Source organism: Pleurodeles waltl, chromosome 8 (assembly GCF_031143425.1).
Source record: "Pleurodeles waltl isolate 20211129_DDA chromosome 8, aPleWal1.hap1.20221129, whole genome shotgun sequence".
NCBI lineage: Eukaryota > Metazoa > Chordata > Amphibia > Caudata > Salamandridae > Pleurodeles > Pleurodeles waltl.
This window is the reverse complement of record NC_090447.1, coordinates 198,127,070-198,152,550: the sequence shown is the minus strand read 5'-3', so window position 1 is coordinate 198,152,550 and position 25,481 is coordinate 198,127,070. Positions and strand designations below refer to the sequence as shown.

At 48.4% G+C, this 25,481-nt stretch overlaps 1 protein-coding gene across 1 annotated transcript in view; it reads right to left on the bottom strand.

Moving 5' to 3' along the window:
• LTN1 (listerin E3 ubiquitin protein ligase 1) overlaps positions 1-25,481 on the bottom strand; it is a 488,777-nt gene that overhangs the window by 351,586 nt on the left and 111,710 nt on the right. Inside the window, exon 9 of the mRNA XM_069204077.1 lies at positions 24,803-24,950. Within this exon, the coding sequence (XP_069060178.1) occupies positions 24,803-24,950 (148 nt within the window). The remainder of the gene's footprint in view (positions 1-24,802; positions 24,951-25,481) is intronic.

Sequence of the window (25,481 nt, the reverse complement as noted above, 5' to 3'; positions counted from 1 at the left end):
AGCCAACTGCTTAATCATTTCTTCCATGCTGGACTTGTCCTCCATTATCCCGTATCCGTCCAAAATCCCACTTCTGACACCACTGTAGGAGATGGATGTGGTGTAGGGGTGATAGAGGACACAAACACTGAGGTTAACTACCCTTTATAGGGGTTTACGTGCTTTTTATTGTTCTTGGCGGTAGATAAGGGGGAGAATAACTCTAGAACAGTCTGTGAGTAACCGGTGTTTCTGAGTTCTGTTTTCCTTTCCTTTTCTCCCTCTCTGGTCTCTATCCGTCTCAGGTGGATTGCTTATTCTTTTCCCTTCCTTTTTCTTCCGGGTGGCGTGTTCCGGTATCTTGGCGGCAGGTTTCCTCGGAAGAACAAAAACAAGGTGGCAGCCGGTAAGTGTGGAGGGTAAGCACGGTTTTGGTTCTGTGTGGGGGTAAGGGAGAGGAGGTGAACTAAGGAAAAGGGGGGGGGGGGATAGTGACGGAAGGGTTACTCTAACCTTTTTAGTGGGGAGGTGAAATGGTTTCTTTTCCTAGTGTCAGGCAGCATACGTGGTTGTTAAGGTGCCCAGGGAACTTGCCCCGCTTCAGGCGCTCTCCCCTTAGAGGTAGTCACCCTGTCTCCCTTCCTCCCCTTTCCTCCCCCTTTCAGTCCTCCCCTCTCGTCCTACCCTTCCCCTTCCCTGGGTTCTGCTGTGGCCCTTTACTAAGGCACGTACCTTGTCCAGCCACGACCCTCCTGGGCCGTGGCAGGCTGTCGCGTCCTCCGTCTCCTCTCGGGGTGGCTCTTCCGTCCTTTCTTCCGTCTCTCCTCTCGGGTATTCCGGGTTGGCGCTTCTCTCCGTCTCTTCTCTGGCGTCTGGCTCTCCGTTTCTCCTCGTCTCACTCTTTTCCGCCGTCTCTCCCTCGGGGTCCGTTTCGCGTCCGGAAGAGAAGAGCAATCTCGTCCCGCCGTGCCCTTCTTCACTCTCGGCAACCCGGAACTCCGGGGCCGACTTCCGCCTCCTTCCCGATGCGTCTCCATGACGACGGGGTTGCCGATCTGGCGAGGCGTTCGGAGAGCGCCATGATTGGGTTTCCTCCGGCGCTCTCCTACAGACACCCTGTTAGGGGTCCACTCACACTTGTAAAGGAGGGTTGGGAACAACCTTTAAAAGCTCCTAAACAGGATATTGTGGATTATGTACTTGGCCTCAGATCAAGGATGGCTGAGTACATGAAAAAGGTCAGTAAAAACCTTCAGGCCAGCCAAGAGCTCCAGAAGCAATGGCATGATCAGAAGGCTGTTTTGGTTCAGTACCAACCAGGGCAGAAAGTGTGGGTCTTGGAGCCTGTGGCCCCAAGAGCACTCCAAGATAAATGGAGTGGACCCCACACAATTGTTGAAAAGAAGGGTGAAGTCACCTACTTGGTTGACTTAGGCACTGCCAGGAGTCCCCTTAGGGTGCTCCATGTCAACCGCCTGAAACCCTACTATGACAGGGCTGATCTCACCCTGCTCATGGCAACAGATGAGGGACAGGAAGAAGACAGTGATCCTCTACCTGATCTCTTCTCTTCCACAGAACAAGATGCTCTTGTGGAAGGTGTAGTTTTGGCTGATTGTCTTACTGCTGAGCAGAAAGATAATTGCATAAATCTCCTAGGACAATTTTCAGAACTCTTCTCCATTGTGCCAGGCACCACTTCTTGGTGCGAGCACACTATAGATACTGGAGACAGTTTACCTGTCAAAAGTAAGATCTATAGGCAGCCTGACCATGTCCGGGACTGCATAAAGCAAGAAGTTCAGAAAATGTTGGAACTAGGAGTAGTTGAGCACTCTGACAGTCCATGGGCTTCTCCTGTGGTACTGGTACCAAAACCCAATTCTAAAGATGGAAAGAAGGAAATTAGGTTTTGTGTAGACTATAGAGGTCTCAACTTGGTAACCAAAACTGATGCTCACCCTATACCCAGGGCAGATGAGCTCATAGATACACTGGCATCTGCCAAGTATCTAAGCACTTTTGATTTGACTGCAGGGTATTGGCAGATCAAATTGTCAGAAGATGCTAAACCTAAGACTGCATTTTCAACCATTGGAGGACATTACCAGTTTACTGTAATGCCTTTTGGTTTGAAAAATGCACCTGCCACTTTTCAGAGGTTGGTGAACACAGTCCTGCAAGGGCTGGAAGCTTTCAGTGCAGCATATTTGGATGATATAGCTGTATTTAGCTCCAGCTGGGATGATCACCTGGTACACCTATGGAAAGTTTTGGAGGCCCTGCAAAAGGCAGGCCTCACTATCAAGGCTTCAAAGTGCCAGATAGGGCAGGGTAAGGTGGTTTATCTGGGACACCTTGTTGGTGGGGAACAGATTGCACCACTTCAGGGGAAAATCCAAACTATTATTGATTGGGTTCCCCCTACCACTCAGACTCAGGTGAGAGCCTTCCTAGGCCTCACTGGGTATTACAGGAGGTTCATTAAGAACTATGGCTCCATTGCAGCCCCTCTTAATGACCTCACATCCAAGAAAATGCCTAAAAAGGTATTATGGACAGCAAGCTGTCAGAAAGCTTTTGAGGAGCTGAAGCAGGCCATGTGCTCTGCACCTGTCCTGAAAAGCCCTTGTTACTATAAAAAATTCTATGTCCAAACTGATGCATCTGAATTAGGAGTAGGGGCAGTCCTATCACAACTTAATTCTGAGGGCCAGGATCAACCTGTTGCTTTTATTAGTAGGAGGTTGACCCCTAGAGAAAAGCGTTGGTCTGCCATTGAGAGGGAGGCCTTTGCTGTGGTCTGGGCTCTGAAGAAGTTGAGGCCATACCTGTTTGGCACTCACTTCATTGTTCAGACAGACCACAAACCTCTACTTTGGCTAAAACAAATGAAAGGTGAAAACCCTAAATTGTTAAGGTGGTCCATATCCCTACAGGGAATGGACTATACAGTGGAACATAGACCTGGGAGTAGCCACTCCAATGCAGATGGACTCTCCAGATATTTCCACTTAGACAATGAAGACTCATCAGGTCATGGCTAGTCTTATTGTCCTTCATTTGGGGGGGGGGGGGTTGTGTAGGAAAGTACCATCTTGCCTGGCATGTTACCCCCATTCTTCACTGTATATATGTTGTTTTAGTTGTATGTGTCACTGGGACCCTGGTAACCCAGGGCCCCAGTGCTCATAAGTGTGCCTGAATGTGTTACCTGTGTAGTGACTAACTGTCTCACTGAGGCTCTGCTAATCAGAACCTCAGTGGTTATGCTCTCTCATTGCTTTCTAAATTGTCACTGACAGGCTAGTGAACATTTTTACCAATTTACATTGGCTTACTGGAACACCCTTATAATTCCCTAGTATATGGTACTGAGGTACCCAGGGTATTGGGGTTCCAGGAGATCCCTATGGGCTGCAGCATTTCTTTTGCCACCCATAGGGAGCTCTGACAATTCTTACACAGGCCTGCCACTGCAGCCTGAGTGAAATAACGTCCACGTTATTTCACAGCCATTTTACACTGCACTTAAGTAACTTATAAGTCACCTATATGTCTAACCTTTACCTGGTAAAGGTTAGGTGCAAAGTTACTTAGTGTGAGGGCACCCTGGCACTAGCCAAGGTGCCCCCACATTGTTCAGAGCCAATTCACTGAACTTTGTGAGTGCGGGGACACCATTACACGCGTGCACTACATATAGGTCACTACCTATATGTAGCTTCACCATGGTAACTCCGAATATGGCCATGTAACATGTCTATGATCATGAAATTGCCCCCTCTATGCCATCCTGGCATTGTTGGTACAATTCCATGATCCCAGTGGTCTGTAGCACAGACCCTGGTACTGCCAGACTGCCCTTCCTGGGGTTTCTCTGCAGCTGCTGCTGCTGCTGCCAACCCCTCAGACAGGCAGCTGCCCTCCTGGGGTCCAGCCAGGCCTGGCCCAGGATAGCAGAACAAAGAACTTCCTCTGAGAGAGGGTGTGACACCCTCTCCCTTTGGAAAATGGTGTGAAGGCAGGGGAGGAGTAGCCTCCCCCAGCCTCTGGAAATGCTTTGTTGGGCACAGATGTGCCCAATTCTGCATAAGCCAGTCTACACCGGTTCAGGGACCCCTTAGCCCCTGCTCTGGCGCGAAACTGGACAAAGGAAAGGGGAGTGACCACTCCCCTGACCTGCACCTCCCCTGGGAGGTGTCCAGAGCTCCTCCAGTGTGCTCCAGACCTCTGCCATCTTGGAAACAGAGGTGCTGCTTGCACACTGGACTGCTCTGAGTGGCCAGTGCCACCAGGTGACGTCAGAGACTCCTTGTGATAGGCTCCTTCAGGTGTTAGTAGCCTTTCCTCTCTCCTAGGTAGCCAAACCCTCTTTTCTGGCTATTTAGGGTCTCTGTCTCTGGGGAAACTTTAGATAACGAATGCATGAGCTCAGCCGAGTTCCTCTGCATCTCCCTCTTCACCTTCTGATAAGGAATCGACCGCTGACCGCGCTGGAAGCCTGCAAACCTGCAACATAGTAGCAAAGACGACTACTGCAACTCTGTAACGCTGATCCTGCCGCCTTCTCGACTGTTTTCCTGCTTGTGCATGCTGTGGGGGTAGTCTGCCTCCTCTCTGCACCAGAAGCTCCGAAGAAATCTCCCGTGGGTCGACGGAATCTTCCCCCTGCAACCGCAGGCACCAAAAAGCTGCATTACCGGTCCCTTGGGTCTCCTCTCAGCACGACGAGCGAGGTCCCTCGAATCCAGCGACACCGTCCAAGTGACCCCCACAGTCCAGTGACTCTTCAGCCCAAGTTTGGTGGAGGTAAGTCCTTGCCTCACCTCGCTGGGCTGCATTGCTGGGAACCGCGACTTTGCAAGCTACTCCGGCCCCTGTGCACTTCCGGCGGAAATCCTTCGTGCACAGCCAAGCCTGGGTCCACGGCACTCTAACCTGCATTGCACGACTTTCTAAGTTGGTCTCCGGCGACGTGGGACTCCTTTGTGCAACTTCGGCGAGCACCGTTTCACGCATCCTCGTAGTGCCTGTTTCTGGCACTTCTCCGGGTGCTACCTGCTTCAGTGAGGGCTCTTTGTCTTGCTCGACGTCCCCTCTCTCTACAGGTCCAATTTGCGACCTCCTGGTCCCTCCTGGGCCCCAGCAGCGTCCAAAAACGCCAAACGCACGATTTGCGTGTAGCAAGGCTTGTTGGCGTCCATCCGGCGGGAAAACACTTCTGCACGACTCTCCAAGGCGTGGGGGATCCATCCTCCAAAGGGGAAGTCTCTAGCCCTTGTCGTTCCTGCAGTATTCACAGTTCTTCAGCCTAGTAAGAGCTTCTTTGCACCAACCGCTGGCATTTCTTGGGCATCTGCCCATCTCCGAGCTGCTTGTGACTTTTGGACTTGGTCCCCTTGTTCCACAGGTACCCTCAGTCAGGAATCCATCGTTGTTGGATTGCTGATTTGTGTTTTCCTTGCATTTTCCCTCTAACACGACTATTTTGTCCTTAGGGGAACTTTAGTGCACTTTGCACTCACTTTTCAGGGTCTTGGGGAGGGTTATTTTTCTAACTCTCACTATTTTCTAATAGTCCCAGCGACCCTCTACAAGGTCACATAGGTTTGGGGTCCATTCGTGATTCGCATTCCACTTTTGGAGTATATGGTTTGTGTTGCCCCTATCCCTATGTTTCCCCATTGCATCCTATTGTAACTATACATTGTTTGCACTGTTTTCTAAGACTATACTGCATATTTTTGCTATTGTGTATATATATCTTGTGTATATTTCCTATCCTCTCACTGAGGGTACACTCTAAGATACTTTGGCATATTGTCATAAAAATAAAGTACCTTTATTTTTAGTATAACTGTGTATTGTGTTTTCTTATGATATTGTGCATATGACACTAAGTGGTACTGTAGTAGCTTCACACGTCTCCTAGTTCAGCCTAAGCTGCTCTGCTAAGCTACCATTATCTATCAGCCTAAGCTGCTAGACACCCTATACACTAATAAGGGATAACTGGGCCTGGTGCAAGGTGCAAGTACCCCTTGGTACTCACTACAAGCCAGTCCAGCCTCCTACAGTTACGGACACACTTGTCTACTCATGGCATAGGAGAACATAAACCGAGCACACAGTATACTATTTTCACAGTATGGCACCGTCCAGACCCCTACAGTACTCAAGTCTTACAGTACCAATCTTGAATATCAATGGTCTGGGTAACAAAGTAAAGCGAGGGCTGGGAGCGCAATACATTAAAAGACTGCAGCATGGCGTGGTTCTCCTCCAGAAGTCAAATTTACGTGGGACACAGTGCTAATTTCTGGGACGAGGGCCTACACTACACTGGCACATGCAGGATACACCATATGGTCCAGAGGAGTTGCCATTTTGATCAGGAAGAACCTCCCATTGCGAGTGACCAGAACTTGGATAGATCCCAATGGCAGGTTTGCAGGGGTGCATGGTCACTGGGGACCGACTGAGATGACCTTGTTGAGAGTATATGCACCTCCTCTAATACAAACACCCACACTGGCCAAAATTACTGACATACTACTTGAGTTGACTTCCCCGCTTCACGTTTTGGGTTGAGACTTTATCAATGTTACGGTCATAGACCTTCACTGAGTCCTCCATGATGCCTCCCAGGCTACATCTTTGGCACACTTTGTTGACTCAGTGGGTTTGTCAGATTTGCGGCGGTGCAGACACCCATCACATACAAGATATTCATAGTTTTCAGGGGCCCCACAAGGCTTATTCTAGACCGGACTATACGTTTGCCCTGCAGGAGAGGCAGGGGAAATTGTGCAGGCGGAGTATTTGGCAAGGGGCCTATCTGATCATTCGTCCTTGTTGGTGAAGTTGGGGCGCCTTGGGATAAGGTGGTCCTCTGGGTGGAAACTGAGCAGACAGCACCTGAGGGATCAGGAGGTTGCCAGGAGACTCCAGGTAGACACTGGATTATATTTAGCCGAAAATGAGGGCTCTGTTTCCTCCAAGACTGTATTGTGGGAGGCTTACAAGACTGTGCTCTGGGATAGAACTCAAAATTCGATTGCCCAGAAGATGAGAAGGGAAGAGGCAGAACCTGGGTATTTGGACGCACTGATCCTGCACCTATAGAGGACCCGAGGTCCAAGACTAACCCCCCACCCCATTCTTCGACATACAGCTGCCGAGCAAATTGAATACTGGGATCTGGCACAGGAAGGGGCAAAAAAACAAATGATGACCACGCTCCATCACTTGTATGATACAGGGGATAAGCCATGTAAGCTTCTGGCGTGGCTGAGCAGAAGGGAACTGGAGGCCCATTGGGTGCACCCCAGAATAAATCAGGCAGGGACTCCTGCAACACTGATGCGCAGTTAGCAGAGGAGTTCACTCACATTTATAAACTGTTTGATAGGACCTAACCTCTCCATGATCTTGACAGCATTACACAATACCTAGACTCCATCCTCACCCTTGTGCTAGATACGGAGTTCCGGGAGACCCTGGAAGGGGATTTAACACTGAGTGAGGTAGAGGCAGCTATTGCAAAATTGAGACCACGCAAGACACCAGGACCAAACAGCACTCTGGCAGAGTTTTTTAAGTGGTATGCCGGGCTGTTGGAGCCTCACCTCCTGAACTTATTCAGGGAGGTGAGGGAACAAGCGGCATTGCCCCCACACCTCCAGAGGCCGCTTGTTCCCCCACCTCCAGAGAGTCACCTTCACAGTGATCCCAAAGGATGGTAAGCCCTGGGTGCAACTCATATCGCCTGATCTTGCTGCTAAACATTGAAGTCCAAATCCTAGATATGATTTTAGCTACACAACTTCTACAGGTTATCACGCTTTTAATACACAGAAACCAATCGGGATTCATGCCCGAGAAGTCAACACAGCTAAACTTATGGCATACACACAACTGGTTGGTAACAGTGCAGAACCTTCATGCTTCACACCGAAAAGGCATTTGATGCTGTACATTGGCCCTTCTTTGTGCAGATGCTACAGAGGTTTGGGTTAGGACACAACTACAGGAGATGGGTGGCGGTGCTGTACCGAGTTCCTGTGGACGCGGTTAGAGTAAATGGGGTGATGTCCTCAGAGTCCCTGTTTTTAATTGTTCTTATGGTTAAATCCCATTGTGTGCACAGTAAGAACGCATTCCGGTGTTAAGAGATTTCCCACACTGAATGCAGATGTGGTAGAAGAAACAAATATTGCTTAATGCGGACAATAGCCTTTTATATTATTACTGAACCGACAACTATGACCCCAGCACTCTTTCAGATCTTTGAGGACTATGGAGCACACTGGGGCTATACGATGAACTGGGACAAATCAGTGCTGTATTCTCCATAGGGTCACGATGACCAATAATTACTCCCACAGGGGTTTGGTTTTAAATATCTTGGGAGCTTCGTGACACTGCAAGAAAAGCTATCTTTCCACTGCAAACTTGAAAGGGTGATAATGAATTGTCACACTGTAGAGGCGGTAGAGGGGGCTCCCCCTTTTCTTGATGGGACAGGTGGCCCTCTTCAAAATGATCACACTCCCCAAACTGCTATATAATGCTCCAGAACACCTACTACCAAGTTTTGCAGGCAGTTTTCACCAGAATAGAGAAAGAACTGAGGTCTCTGATCTGTAAAGTGGAGCACTCTAGAGTGTTGGTTATAACAATGCAGGGCAACTCGTACAATGGTGGGCTTGCTCTCGTTGATGGTGACGCATACTACTGGACTGCCTACTTGATTAACATCAATGATTGGGTGTTTGCGCCCCAAAATCATTCAACCTTTAGGCTAGAACGGGCTACCAAGATCATATGTACATTATCTCTATGGTGGAGTCCAAAGGCCACCATCAGGGCCTCCAGTGGCCCTGTCAGCATGGCATAAGGCCACAAAGACAATTAGTTGGGCATGCAAAATTACCTGGGAAAAACCCCTTTAGAAGGGAACATGGCTGGGTGAAATGCTGAAACTCTGGGTATTTGGGACCTGGGATACTATTGGCATCTCCACCATTAGAGACATACTGGAGTAATCAACATAATACCCTTCTGCTCTGTTCTATGGGAAACCAACCTACACCAGACTCAATTTCTGAAATATGCGCAGCTGTGACACGCCTGGCTGGCTGAGGGGTGGGGGGGATGGAGATCCCAGAATACCCCCATCTAGAAGAGTGGATACTAATTGCGGCGAAGGGAAAAGGAGCAATCTCCCTTACATATAAAACGTTAAACAACATGGCAGATAATCTGGGTCAGCTCAGAGGGAGACGGATGCGAGATGTGGGGGAACTTGAGGACATTGATTGGGAATTAGCATTGATGCATCCCAGGAAGGTAGCCATAAAATCTCACCTGCAGTTATTACAGTTTAAAATACTACACCAGGTTTATTATGATTGGCACAGGTTATATGGTATGGGGAGGTCCGCCTCACTGACATGTCTACGCTGTATTGAGGCCACATGATCATTCATACACACGCTCTTGGAATGCCCCTTCAAGCAGGCATACTGGACAGAGATTATTCAGGAACTCAGTGCTATACTGGAGGTTACTCTTCTGCTAGGCCAGAAATATGTTCTGTTGGGGATCCCAAATGATGTGGACGTCTTCCGCTTCAAGCTCCTCTTTAATGCCCTGGGACTGCTGTTGGCCAAGAGAGATGTGGTCAGACTCTGGGGGGCTCCGGAAGTACCAACTATTCACAAATGAGGTGGGGAATGGATCTATACATGGCAGTAGAGAAGGTCATGTACCACAGTAGGGGATGCCTCAGTAAATTCCAGAGCATATGGGGGAGTTGGATGGATTCTTATGGACTGGAGTGGGTAGCCCTGGACCAGCCTCAAGCCCGGACGCTAGAGCAGTACATACAACCTAAGGGGTGACTGGATGAGATCTTGTAAGTCACATTTGTCTTTTCGACTGTGTTTGGGTGTTTTACGATTTGTGTACATCATGGTGGGAATTGTTGTGTACTCCCTTTAAATTTCTGGGGACATTGGCACAATTTTGCTCTTAACTGTGTTTTTTTCTTTTTGTTTATTGCATAAAAAAAACATTTTTAAAAAGTATGTATTCATGTCATGGGTTGACGTCATTGTCATTAGGCATGGGGTGGCCGTACAGTTATGGCTGACTTCAGGAACTCCTGATCAGACTCTGGGTGTATGGATTGTGCAGGAGATGGTGAATATGGAGGTGATGGAAGGACGGGTTCCCTTGCCTTTTTCTTGGGGATTTGAAAAGTCTGATCTCTTCTGAAATAGCCTCTTCAAATGTGAGGTGTCAATTCTTAGCATGAAGCTGGTCTCATACAGGAGGCATGACATCAAGTGGCTAGAGACAGAGTCAGTATAATGAAAATGTCACTTACCCAGTGTACATCTGTTCGTGGCATCAGTCGCAGTAGATTCGCATGTTCTGCAATAGCTCGCCATCTGGTGTTGGGCCGGAGTGTTACAAGTTGTTTTTCTTCGAAGAAGTCTTTCGAGTCACGGGACCGAGTGACTCCTCCTTTTGTCTCCATTGCGCATGGGCGTCGACTCCATCCTCGATTGTTTTTCCCCGCAGAGGGTGAGGTAGGAGTTGAATTGTAGTAATAGTGCCCATGCAATGGAGTGACTAAGTATGCACTTATTTAAGGTTGAGATGATACATATATAAATAATTGAAGGTAACTTCCAAACTGCTACAGGCTCCCGGGGAGGCGGGTGGGCACATGCGAATCTACTGCGACTGATGCCACGAACAGATGTACACTGGGTAAGTGACATTTTCAGTTCGATGGCATCTGTCGCTGTAGATACGCATGTTCTGCAATAGACTAGTAAGCAGTTATTTCCCCAAAAGCGGTGGATCAGCCTGTAGGAGTGGAAGTAGTCTGAAATAATGTCCTTAATACAGCTTGACCTACTGTGGCTTGTTGTGCGGATAACACGTCTACACAGTAGTGCTTGGTGAATGTGTGAGGCGTAGACCATGTGGCTGCCTTACATATTTCTTGCATTGGGATGTTTCCTAGAAAGGCCATGGTAGCACCTTTCTTTCTGGTTGAGTGTGCCCTTGGTGTAATGGGCAGCTGTTGTTTAGCTTTAAGGTAGCAGATTTGGATGCATTTAACTATCCATCTGGCTATACCTTGTTTTGAAATTGGGTTTCCTGCATGAGGTTTTTGAAATGCAATAAAGAGTTGTTTAGTCTTTCTGATGTTCTTTGTTCTGTCAATGTAATACATTAATGCTCTTTTGACATCTAATGTATGTAGTGCCCTTTCAGCTACAGTATCTGGCTGTGGAAAGAACACCGGAAGTTCCACTGTTTGATTTAGATGGAACGGTGAAATAACCTTTGGCAAAAATTTAGGATTGGTCCTTAGGACGACTTTATTTTTGTGTAGTTGTATAAAAGGTTCCTGTATAGTAAACGCCTGAATCTCGCTTACTCTTCTCAGGGAAGTAATGGCGATGAGAAATGCCACCTTCCAGGTTAGGAACTGTATGTCGCAGGAGTGCATGGGTTCAAAAGGTGGACCCATAAGTCTAGTTAGGACAACATTTAGGTTCCATGAAGGAACAGGTAGTGTTCTTGGTGGTATAATTCTCCTAAGGCCCTCCATGAATGCTTTAATGACTGGTATTTTATATAGGGAAGTTGAATAGGTAGTCTGCAGGTATGCAGATATTGCTGCAAGGTGAATCTTAATGGAAGAGAAAGCTAGGTTAGATTTTTGTAAGTGAAGCAAGTAACCCACTACATGTTCTGGATTTGTGTGTAATGGTTGTATTTGATTAATATGGCAGTAGAAAACAAACCTCTTCCATTTACTTGCATAGCAGTGCCTGGTGGATGGCCTTCTTGCTTGTTTTATGACTTCCATACATTCTTGGGTAAGTTGTAAGTGCCCGAATTCTAGGATTTCAGGAGCCAGATTGCTAGATTCAGCGATGCTGGATCTGGGTGTCTGATCTTTTGGTTGTGCTGTGTCAACAGATCTGGCCTGTTGGGCAATTTGATGCAGGGTACCACTGATAGGTCTAGCAGCGTTGTGTACCAGGGTTGCCTTGCCCAAGTTGGTGCTATCAATATGAGTTTGAGTTTGCTTTGACTGAGTTTGTTTACCAGGTAAGGAAGGAGAGGGAGAGGAGGAAAAGCGTAAGCAAATATCCCTGACCAGTTCATCCATAGGGCATTGCCTTGGGATTGTTTGTGTGGGTATCTGGATGCGAAGTTTTGGCATTTTGCGTTCTCCCTTGTCGCAAACAAGTCTATCTGAGGTGTTCCCCAGAGTTTGAAATAAGTGTTCAGTATTTGGGGGTGAATTTCCCATTCGTGGACCTGTTGGTGATCTCGAGAGAGATTGTCTGCGAGTTGATTTTGTATCCCTGGTATAAACTGTGCAATTAGGCGAATTTGGTTGTGAATTGCCCAATGCCAAATTTTTTGTGCTAACATGCTTAACTGCGTGGAGTGCGTCCCTCCCTGCTTGTTTAGATAATACATTGTTGTCATGTTGTCTGTTTTGACGAGAATGTATTTGTGAACTATTATTGGTTGGAAAGCTTTTAGTGCTTGAAAAACTGCAAGAAGTTCTAGGTGATTGATATGCAGTTTTGTTTGATGTACGTTCCATTGTCCTTGTATGCTGTGTTGATCGAGGTGTGCTCCCCACCCTGTCATGGAAGCATCTGTTGTTATTACGTATTGTGGCACTGGGTCTTGGAAAGGCCGCCCCTTGTTTAAATTTATGTTGTTCCACCACAGAAGCGAGAGGTAAGTTTGGCGGTCTATTAACACCAGATCTAGAAGGTGACCCTGTGCTTGAGACCACTGTGATGCTAGGCATTGTTGTAAGGGCCTCATGTGCAGTCTTGCGTTTGGGACAATGGCTATGCATGATGACATCATGCCTAGGAGTTGTAATACCATCTTTGCTTGTATCTTTTGTGTTGGATACATGCGTTGTATGATGGTGTTGAAATTTTGAATTCTTTGTGGACTTGGAGTGGCTACTCCTTTTGATGTGTCTATTATGGCTCCCAGGTATTGTTGTACCTTGCGTGGCCGAATTTTGGATTTTGTGAAATTGACGGTGAACCCTAGTTTGAAGAGGGTTTGTATGATATGATTTGTGTGATTTGAGCACTCTATTAACGAATGGGCCTTGATTAGCCAGTCGTCTAGATATGGGAACACATGTATTTGCTGCCTTCTGATGTGTGCAGCGACTACCGCTAGACATTTGGTAAAGACTCTTGGTGCGGTTGTTAATCCGAAAGGCAGTACCTTGAATTGGTAATGTATTCCTTTGAATACAAACCTTAGGTATTTCCTGTGCGATGGGTGAATTGGTATATGGAAATAAGCATCCTTGAGGTCTAAAGTTGCCATGTAGTCGTGCAGCTTTAGCAATGGCAATACTTCTTGTAGTGTGACCATGTGGAAGTGGTCTGATTTGATGAAAGTGTTGACTACTCTGAGGTCTAGGATTGGTCTCAGTGTTTTGTCCTTCTTTGGTATCAGAAAGTACAGTGAGTAAACTCCTGTGTTTATTTGTGTGTTTGGCACTAATTGGATTGCATTCTTTTGCAATAGTGCCTGCACTTCTATCTCTAGGAGATTGGAATGGTGTGTTGTTAAATTTTGTGCTTTTGGTGGTATGTTTGGAGGGAACTGTAGAAATTCTATGCAGTAACCATGTTGGATAATTGCTAGAACCCAAGTGTCTGTAGTGATTTTCTCCCATGCTCTGTAATAATGACCTATTCGACCCCCCACTGGTGTTGTGTGGAGGGGGTGAGTGACATGTGAGTCACTGTTTAGTAGTAGGGGTTTTGGGGCTTTGGAATCTTCCTCTATTTCTAGGGAATTGCCCTCCTCTATATTGTCCCCGAAAACCTCCTCTATACTGTCCTTGGTAACTGGACGGTGTGGCTTGTGAGGTGCTGGCTTGTGTGCTTTGACCCCGAAACCCCCCTCGAAAGGGCGTTTTACGGAATGAGCTGTAATTCCCTCTGCTCTGCGGGGAGTAGAGTGCGCCCATGGCTTTGGCAGTGTCCGTATCTTTTTTGAGTTTCTCAATCGCTGTGTCCACTTCTGGACCGAACAGTTCTTTTTCATTAAAAGGCATATTGAGAACTGCTTGTTGAATCTCTGGTTTAAATCCAGACGTTCGGAGCCATGCATGCCTTCTGATAGTTACAGATGTATTAATTGTCCGTGCAGCTGTATCTGCAGCGTCCATGGAGGAGCGGATCTGGTTGTTGGAGATGGCCTGTCCCTCCTCAACCACTTGTTTTGCCCTATTTTGGAAGTCTTTGGGCAGATGTTCAATGAGATGTTGCATCTCGTCCCAGTGGGCTCTGTCATAGCGCGCAAGTAGTGCCTGGGAGTTCGCGATGCGCCACTGGTTTGCAGCTTGTGCTGCGACTCTCTTACCAGCTGCATCAAACTTGCGGCTTTCTTTATCTGGGGGTGGTGCATCTCCAGATGTGTGAGAGTTGGCCCTTTTCCTAGCTGCTCCTACAACAACAGAGTCTGGTGGCAGCTGTGTTGTGATGAAAGCCGGGTCTGTAGGAGGCGGCTTATACTTTTTTTCCACCCTTGGTGTGATTGCCCTACTTTTGACCGGGTCCTTAAATATGTCTTTTGCGTGCCGGAGCATACCAGGGAGCATAGGCAGGCTTTGGTAGGAGCTGTGGGTGGAGGAGAGTGTGTTGAACAAGAAATCATCCTCGACCTGTTCTGAGTGGAGGCTTACGTTGTGAAATTGTGCTGCTCTAGCCACCACCTGAGAGTACGCGGTGCTGTCTTCTGGTGGAGATGGTTTTGTAGGGTATGCCTCTGGGCTGTTATCTGACACTGGGGTGTCGTATAGGTCCCATGCGTCCTGGTCTTGGTCACCCTGGCTCATGGTGGTGTGAGCTGGGGAGTGTGATGGCGTTTGTGCTGGTGAAACGTTAATCACGGGCGGAGGAGAGGGTGGTGGTGTAACTCTTTTCACCACTTTTGGTTGTGGTGCTTGTTCCGTCTGGAACTCCAACCTTCTCTTTCTCCTAATGGGGGGAAGGGTGCTTATTTTTCCTGTCCCCTGCTGAATGAAGATACGCTTTTGCGTATGGTCCGCATCAGTTGCTTGTAGCTCTTCCTCAAACCTATGCTTCTGCATTTGGGAGGTTAGCAAGTGCTCTTCTGTATAAGAGCCTGAAGCTGGGTCGCTTGCAGTTTGTTTCGGCGTCGAAACTTTGTCTGCGTGTTTTTTCGGCTCCGAGGTGACTTTTTTCCTTTTCGGGGCCGAAACCTCTCGGCGTCGATCTGTTTCGGTGCCGCTGTCTCGGCGTCGAGCCGTGTCCACACCGGCATCTCGGTGTCGAGGCTTGTCTCCAGCACTTTCTCGGTCCCGAGAAGGCTGCGTGCCGGTGTCTCGACCGGAGTCGGACGATCTCGGCACTGTTTGGGCCTTTTTCGGTGCCGACGGTCGGTCACCGATTTTATGGGTTGAGCCATGGCCTGGTGGCAGTGGCGTCCCCTGGGCCTTGTAAATGTTTCTTTGTGTGGTTTTCGACGTCTTACTCACGGTTTGTGTATCGTCGAATCCTTCGGAGTCTGAGTCTTGGATCGAGAAGGTACCTTCCTCTTCCTGTTCCTCGAACTCCCGTCGGGCTGTCGGTGCGGACGCCATTTGAAGTCTTCTGGCTCGACGGTCTCGGAGTGTTTTTCGGGACCGGAACGCACGACAGGCCTCGCAGGTGTCTTCGCTGTGCTCAGGTGACAGGCACAGGTTGCAGACCAAGTGTTGGTCTGTGTAGGGGTATTTATTGTGGCATTTGGGGCAGAAACGGAACGGGGTCCGTTCCATCGGCGTTCTTCAGCACGCGGTCGGGCCGACCAGGCCCCGACGGAGGATCGAAAAACTACCCCGAAGGGCACCGGAGCTCTTCGATCTTCGATGCGGTGTTGAATCTAAGTATGCCGATCCCGAACGCAACAATACCGACGAAAATCTTCCGAAATTAACTATTTTTTTCTGTTCCGAAACTCGGAGCGACAGGAACACGTCCGAACCCGATGGCGGAAAAAAAACAATCGAGGATGGAGTCGACGCCCATGCGCAATGGAGACAAAAGGAGGAGTCACTCGGTCCCGTGACTCGAAAGACTTCTTCGAAGAAAAACAACTTGTAACACTCCGGCCCAACACCAGATGGCGAGCTATTGCAGAACATGCGTATCTACAGCGACAGATGCCATCGAACACTTTCTTCCACCTTACATCTGGCTGTGTTTCTAAAGCAGTCTGCGGCTCTCCTGGTATAGAGCTCGATGTGGGCTTTGAGGTTGTCTTCGGGATTGATTCAAGATATAATGGTTCTAAGTGTTAAGGCTGGTGGTCTTGTCCTCAACGATTTGAATTCTTGCACCACCAGTGCTGAAAAGGCCTTTAAAGGTTATGGTACCGGGGAAAAGTGGACCAAGCGCATTGTCGAGATTTCTAATGTGGTGGTATAGGGCTTAAGGCATAGAAGCATCTGTGCAATTCCTTGACCTGAAGCCAAGGCTCAGTTAGAGGTCGAGCCCTAGAGGGAAGATTCTCTATGTGTTGTTTGTCCTCAATGTCATTTTGGTTGTGGGCGTGGCTTTCATTGGAAGCCCTGGAGAAGTTTATTCTCCAAAATTAAGAGATTTTTGAGTATCCAGATCCAGGATTTCTCTTCATATGGGTCTCTATCATACCAGAGGTCCTACCCTTGTATCCATCAGATTAAGGCCCTTGACTTCTTTTATGCTTTGGTCAGATGGTGTTCCAGGAGAGCTTTGCACTGTACTGCGCAATGCACCCATCACGTATGTCTTTGGTGCCGGATGGCATTCTTGCACTTGAAAGCCTTGAAGTCCAAGAAGGCTGCCTTGTGGCAAACAAAGATTGCTGACCCGATGTATTTGCAATCGAGAACTAGCTGAAGGGAATTTCAAGTACCGAGAAGTATTCTGAAAATCAAGTTGCTATGGGAAAAATCTTTGAGCTATGTTTGAACCCAGACTTTTATAGTCAAAGACTTTGGAATCTAGTTATAATCTTTTGAAGTTTGAATACTTTTGTGAAAGAATAGAAAAAATCCGGCATGAAGTGTAATTGATTATAACGTGAATATAACGTGTATTAAGATACAATTGTTATTCAGTTAGTGATATATATGTAGTTAAGGATGGGAATCACAGAACATTAAAGAATGAAAACAGTCACAACCTTAAATAATTGGTATCGAAATGTGAGTGTTTTCTAAGCTGGAGGAAGCGATATGGCACTGTAGTCATCAACTTATATTGTGTTTTTATATATGGGAGACTGCAATTTGAGTATAAAATGTTTTCCAGATGGAAAAGGAGTGACACTAGGAGTCCACCTTGGTCCTGATGAGGAATCTAGGGGTAGACTCCAAAACATGTAGACCGTTCAGGAGGTAAGGTAAATAATATACCCCACCTCCAACACCCCTCTTTTAACCATACCACCCCTGTGAGACATATTAAATTAGTAATACCATCCAGAGGCAGGTATTATTTAATGCACCTAACACCCCTTTAACAGTGCTCCCACGTATTCCGTTGGTCGTAGCACACCTTGTTCTGCAGCAGAACGAGAGGAAACCCAATGATGAAGCATGCCTCCAAGGTGTAACCCTGGTGGGTGAGGGTTTTTCACACAAAAAAAACGTTTTTTACCGCCATGTCGAAGTTCCTTTGGGCTGGGCCTTTCTGTAAAATTATAGACTCTAAGGAGGACAGACTCAGCCCAAAAACCTCTTTCTCTCTCTTTGTTAGGATATTGATAACTAATAGCACTGTGTTCCTTCTTACCCTATTCTAGAGCACACTATTAGTGTTTTCTGAAAGATTTCCTAGCCCACAATGCCATCCAACCTGAGTGATGGAATCTGCTACTACTTAACTGCTTTAAAACAAGAGTTGAGCACCATACGAAAAACATAACTAAAAGATGCTAGATAGGTGCATTTGCTTTCAAAACAAAGATCCTTGGGTAGCACCACTCCATTGTGAGAAACTTTGGGCCTGATTACATCTTTGGCAGAGTGGGGTAATCCGTCCCAAATGTGACAGATATCCGGCCCGCCGTATTACGAGTCCATTATATCCTATGGAACTCGTAATACGGTTGGTGGGATATCCGTCACATTTGAGGCGGATTAACCCCCTCCGCCAAAGTTGTAATCAGGCCCTTTCTGTCTTGTAACTCCTGCCATATTCTTGGCAAATCCTGTAAGATTTTTTCGGAAATCCACGGATGTTTCTGTTATTCTTTAACCAATGTCAGTCATATTTTCTATACAACTTTCCCATATGATCATAATAAAGAAGCCTTTGTGGAGTCATATCAAAGTGTGAATGCTGAAAACTGGAGTATTCCATTGGTAGACAGAGGGATGTTCCTTTGCTACATAATGTTTCCAGTTTTCTGTGATGAGATGCAGAAATTATTTGATAGCCGTCACATACTCTTTCTTTGGGCAGTGAGTTGGTTAAGTATTTTTGGACATATGGACTTTTAAAGTTTAATAAAAATAGTATTTTTGTCATATTACGCACCATAGTAATCACTGGAAAGTCACCTTTAAAATACATATAAAATTGTACAGTTGAGTTATGTACAGTTGAGTTACCAATTTCTTCTTTTGCAGGTTGGTCGAGGTCATCGGTGGGCACACTGTGCCAACTGGAGAAGTTTTGGTGGCTCCCGGTTACAGTAGGAGCAGCGTTGAAAAGTCTCTGGAGCTGGTGCAGGGCCACTGTGAGGGACAACTTGGAAAAGCACTGCACAGGTAAGTTTAGAGGTCGTTCCTTGGGGTCCCTTTGGAGTGTCGAGGTTGCAAGGGGTGAGGGCCCTGTAGGGCACAGCAGGTTCTTCGTTGCAGGGCACAGGGTGGCCAGGTGCAGAGCGAATTGGTGAGCCAGAAGCTCTGCCCAAATATGCCCTTGGGATCTGGAGGGAAGTCACTTTAAGGGTCGCTTACAGGACAACGGGGGCACTCTGGCGGGAAGTCCTGGGTGTTCTGGAAGTCCCTCGACTGGGGCTTCCTCCTGGTCCTTTTTCAGCCCCTAGGCGGGCTGGTTTTCCTGGTGTCCGACGTCAGCTGACCAGTATCCAGGGTACTGAGACGGTTCAGCCACTGGAGGGCGCAGTGCCACCAAACTTAGCACACTTGCAGGGTTTGTCCTTGTGGTCATCGGTTCCAGCTGCGTCTTCCGATTCGGGTGTGAGCGGATGGTCAATGAAGTGACCCTCGCTGGGTTGCTGGTTCCTTCTTTATTGCAGAGTGGTACCTCCACTCTGGAGGGAGTTCTTGGGTGACTGTGAAGCCTGGAGGTCCTCTGGGTTTCCTGAGGTCAGTCCAGTTGTTTAGCAGCTCCTCAGGGCGATTGTCAGGTCCTAGGTGCAGCAGGAAGGGTTTGGCACCTTTTCTTTGTGCAGCAGGTCCAAAGTTCTCTTGCCTTGGCTCGTCTTTGTGCTGGTCTTCTTTGTGTCCTTCAAATCTTATGTCTTGGTCCATGGATGCTCACTAAATACTGCCTTTAGTGGACGTTTAGGGGAACCTGGTTATGTCCAATGGGACACTTACTTATGGGTAACTACACCCATTATAGTGACCACTTCCTGTGGGAAGGGTCACTTCCCTAACCCTGATTGGCTATTTTCCTTCCATATAAGAATGAGGAAAATAAAAAGGAGTGTCCACCTCGCAGGCAACACCTTAGGGGTGGTGCAAGCAAGGAGGGGCCACTCTTCCTACCGTTTGTGTGGTTTCCCACCTTTGCTCCCGCCAAAAGTGGGAGTTTGCAAAGGGGCTGACTTCTGCAGGCAGGTCGCTCCCCGCTCCGCCACCCGCGCCACCTCCACTCCGCATTTTTTTTCTCCTTGGTTTCCCCGCCGCTGCGTCCCCTGCGGCCCCTTCCGCCTCCCCCCTCCTTCTCACCGTTCCTTGCAGATTATTTTTTTCTTTTCCCACAACTGCGTCCCCTCCCGCCTCCCCCCTCCTTCTTACCGTTCCTTGCAGATTCTTTTTTTCTTTTCCCGCAGCTGTGTCCCCTGCGGCCCCTCCCCCCTGCCCTCTCATTCGCCATGCCCTCCCGCCTCCCAGCCGCCACTCCCACCCTTCCCTCTTCTTATGGCAGCTGCGGCGCGGCCGCGCCGAAGGCGCACCAAAGGCAAGCCCATCTGCGCCCATCCGCGCCTGGACCGCGCCTGGACCGCGCCCAGCGCCAGAACCCGTGGCCCCAGCAACAGCACCCCACCAGCATTCGCCACGACGCTGACACCCTCCGCGCACGCAACACCAGCCGAGACATCACCTGCTTCCAGGCCTCTCCAAAGAGCACGCACTGACCCTTCTCCTGCCACAACTGCAGCTTCACCTGCAACAGAGCCCACATACCTCCTAGGATCAAGACTAACCACCTCCATTGCATACTCCTCAACACCTGCTCAGCACGCAAGCACGCCATCGAAGTGTGGGACCTGCTCGACTCCACCTCCCCGGACGTGGCCTTTCTAACCCAAACTTGGTGGAACGACTCCTCAGCACCCGACATCGCCATAGCCATCCCGAACGGATACAAAGTCGCTCGCCAAGACCGCACCAACAGAACCGGAGGAGGCATAGCCAATCGTCCACAAAGCCACCCTCAAAGTCAAAACCACCCTGGACGACTCCTTCAGCGCCGCCGAACTCCTTCACTTCCAAATCCGCACCAACCCCAGCACCACGCTCAGAGGAACACTCATCTATAGACCCCTAGGACCCAGGGCACCCTTCAGCAACGCCATCGCCGACCTGGCCAGCACCCACGCATTCGCCTCCACGGACTACATCCTCCTCGGGGACCTGAACTTTCACCTCGAAAACAACAATGACACCAACTCAACCACCCTGACCGAAAACCTCGCCAACCTCGGCTTCACACAGCTCGTCAACACACCCACCCACACAGCCGGTCACACCCTTGAACCCATCTTCTCCACAAGCAACCACGTCACCTTTAACCATACCACCGAACTCTACTAGGCTGACCACCATTGCATCCACTTCACCTTTAAGAAACAGACAGAACACCACCTCACAAAACAAACGCCACGCTGCCGATGGGGCAAAGTCACCGAATTTCAACTAACCAACGCCCTAGCCCAGAAACCGCCCGTCAACCCCACCGACCCTGACATAGTGGCACACAACCTCAAGCTATGGATCAACGACTGCGCTGACTGCCTTGCCCCACTCAAACAACCACATCAAGAAAAAAGCCACCTGGTTCACCGACGACCTCCAAGCCTCCAAATGCCACTGCCGAAAACTCAAACAAATATGGCTACTCGAACGCACTCCAGACAACCACACGGCACTCAAGGATGCCACACGCAAACACCACCAACTCATCAGGCTAGCAAAAAGATCCTCCTTCAAAACCCACCTAGAAAACAATGCCCACGACTGAAAAGAACTTTTCAACATCGTAAAAGAACTCTCCAGCCCAAGCGCCACCGTCAACGACATCACCCTCTCCCTAGAACTATGCGACACCCTAGCAACCGCCTTCCATTAGAAAATCACTGACATCCACGACAGCTTTAACTCCCTTCATACCTCGGACACTCCTATTCCGCCCTCCACGAACTCCACCCGCTCCAGCCGACTGACCTCCTGGCCCAGCATTAGCGACGACGAAACCCGCAAGACCATGAACTCCATCAGACCCCTGCCCTCAACACATTTTTAACAAAGCAGACACAGCCATCGCACCACACCTACGGAAAGTCATCAACATCTCCTTCGAAACAGCAAGATTCCCGGAAAGCTGGAAACACGCCAAAATCAACGCTCTTCTCAAGAAACCAAAGGCGGATCCCAAGGACCTAAAAAAACTTTCGGCCCATCTCCCTGCTCCCTTTCCCGGCAAAAGTCATCGAGAAAATCATCAACACTCAGCTCACTCGGTACCTCGAAGACAACAACATCCTCAACCCCTCCCAGTCCGCTTCAGACGCAACCACAGCACCGAAACCGCCCTCCTCGCCGCCACAGACGACATCAGAAGCCACCTAGACAATGGAGAAACATCAGCCCTCATCCTCCTTGACCTATCAGCTGCCTTTGACACCGTCTGTCACCACACCCTAAAAACCCACCTCCACGCAGCAGGAATCCAGGACCAGGCCCTCGAATGGACCGCATCCTTCCTCACCGGCAGAACCCAAAGAGTCCGCCTCCCCCGTACCAATCCAAAGCCTTCAACATCATCTGCGGCGTACCACAGGGCTCATCCCTCAGCCTGACGCTGTTCAACATCTACATGGCCCCCCTCGCACAAGTGGCCCGTCAGCACAACCTCAACATCATCTCCTACGCCGACGACACCCAACTCATCCTCTCCCTCACCAAGGACCCGCACACCGCCAAAACCAACCTCCACGAGGGACTAAAAGCCATTGCCGACTGGATGAGAGACAGCAGGCTAAAACTGAACTCGGACAAAACAGAGGTCCTCATCCTTGGGTGCACCACCTCCGCCTGGGACAACTCATGGTGGCCATCCACGCTGGGTCCCCCACCGACAGCGCACGAAACCTCGTCTTCACCCTCGACTCCTCACTCTCTATGTCAAAGCAGGTCAGCGCCATCTCCTCCTCCTGCTACAACACCCTCTGCATGCTTCGCAGAGTTTACAAATGGATCCCAAAAGAAACAAGAAAAACAGTAACCCAGGCCCTCGTCAGCAACAGACTCGACTACGGCAACGCCCTCTACACCGGTATCTCATCCAAACTCCTCCAACGCCTCCAAGCATCCAACGCATCCAAAACGCCTCCGCCGGACTTACCCTCAACATCCCTCGCCACTTCCACATCACCCCCCACCTAAGAGACCTTCACTGGCTCCCCGTCAACAACCCACGCACACAAGGCACTCCACAACACCGGACCATCATACCTGAACAACAGACTCAGCTTCTACACCGCCACCCGGCATCTCCGCTCCGCTAACCTCGCCCTCGCCTCCATCCCCCGCATCCGACGCAAATCTTCCGGCAGCAGATCATTCTCATACCTCGCCGCCAAGACCTGGAACACCCTCCCGCCGGATCTAGGACAGACTCAGGACCTTCTTTCCTTCAGAAAACTCCACAAGACTTGGCTCTTCGAGCAGTAGCAGCACCCTCCCCCCCACGCGCCTTGAAACCCTCACGGGTATGTAGCGCGCTTTACAAATTGATTGATTGATTGATTGATTGATCTGCTGTTAGCAGCAGGCGTGGGGGGCGATTTTCAAAGGAGGTAAGCCCAAGAAGGGCATTGTTTTACAAACCAGAGACGTTACAAAAAAGGCACAGCCCAAAGAGGTCCCACAGAGTGGACAAGGAAAATAAGATTTTCCTGTTAGAAAAACCCTCACCCACCAGGGATGCCCCTTGGAGGCATGCTTCATCACTGGGTTTCCTCCCATTCTGCTACAGAACGGGCGTGCTACAACCAACAAAATACGTGGGAGCACTGTTGTAGTCTCATCAACGTGAATTCTGAGAGGGATAGGAGTGGTGGGGTCTTAGGTGAGGTAAAAATACCTGCCTCTGGTTTGTTCTAATGGTTTAATATGTCTCACAGGGGCAGTATGATTAAAAAGGGCCTTCAGAGGTGGGGTATACCAAGTACCATACCGCCTGGTCTACATGTTTGAGTCTTACCTCTAGACTCCTCTTCAGGACCAAGTTGGACTCCCTAGTATCACTCCCTGATTGACTACCACTACTTAAGGCAATCACACTGAATGCGCTGTGGTATGGTGCAGTACACCTAGCTGAAGTGAAATAATACCTATTGGTACCAATGTCCTTCTGGGAAACTTTATAGTATCTAGGCTCTCATTTCATAGATCCTCCGGAAGGGGAGTTTGTGCTTGTGGTCACACCTTGTGCCTAGCACTCACCTCTCCGAGAGACTCTGCTATTAGGAACTCACAATTAGGAATTTCCATCCCATTTTTTCCAATGTGCTGGTTTAGCGTTTCAAAAAAAGTAATTTCCTATTAGGAAATACCTATTTGGAAATGCTAAAACAAGGATGGCTACTGCATAAGGCCACCAAGTGATGCACCCCAAATATAGTGGTCCACATGTAGAGCACACATATGGCCATATGGGGCATATGTGCGCTCCTTCGCACTTTAAAAAAAAAAGCATCTTTGGGTGCTTTCTATAAATTGCACATTGTTACCCATTGACTTGGAGTCCTTGGTAATTGCTTTTCCCAAATGCCCAATTCGCATTTAGGAAATGCTTTGTACATGTGCATGTGCATAGGACTTTCAAATAGGTGATCACTATTTGCAATGTCCTTTGCAGGGAATCGCAAATAGCCATTTCTACTTGGTAGAAATCACAATTTGCGACCGCTTAAAGGGCTTCGTACATCTGAAAATCCCATTTAGCATTTCTTAACGGCCCGAAATGATACGGTACGTTATGAAATGCTAAATGTGTTCATACATTTGGCCCAATATTACTGAAAATCCACTGCCTAACACAAATACTGTAAAACCTCATCCCCTTCTTAATAAGATAATGCTTCAAAGGAAAACAGGAAAAAGAGGGAAGATGTTGAAATGTTAGGTGACATGAATTCATGATAAAATCTGAAGTTGGGGAAAAATCGTACTGCATATGAGATAAACATGAGCAACATCATCAGCCATAACATATAAGATTATAGGATGCACAGCATGAGCAAATGACAATAATACCTGATCGGTGATGAGCATCTGTCTGATTTTTCTCTGCTCATCATCATCTCCCAGATTCTGCAGAACTGTGAATCGTAGGCATTCCATGAATGCAGTGATTACTGCACAGCACTCCGAATGGCTCGTTATAACTCGCTCACTTGAAAGTCTAGCAAAATACATGACAAGAATATCTTTAAAATTGTGCCATTTACAAAAATTTCAAAGACTTAAGCATTTGAAATATACAGGTTTACGCATTTGCAAGCCAACTTTGCATACTGGTTTGGAGTATTCATTCATAAGCGCTAGCGGGCTGCAGCAGATGCACTAGCTGCTTATCATAACGAAAACCACATATGGGGAATGGACACTGTACCTCATCAAGGAAGGAAGGCTGATGCAAAAATGTGTCAATGGCTGACTGTGTGCACAGGAGAGCATCAGTGAGTAGAACTTTCTACTAGGAGTTAGCTGAGATCTTGTCACTTGTGAGAGCAGTGTACTGTGTGGCAACCCAGAAGGACTTCTTAATGTGATGGGTGGCAAGGACCAAACATCGTTCCTCAATGGAGGGATCTGGTCTTTCTAAATCTACAGGAGTGACAAAAAGGACTATGTCCAAGAAGACACGAGGGATAGCAGCAAATCTTCAGGAGTACTGGCCCCACACTAGCTTAACAAACTACCACCCTGAAAG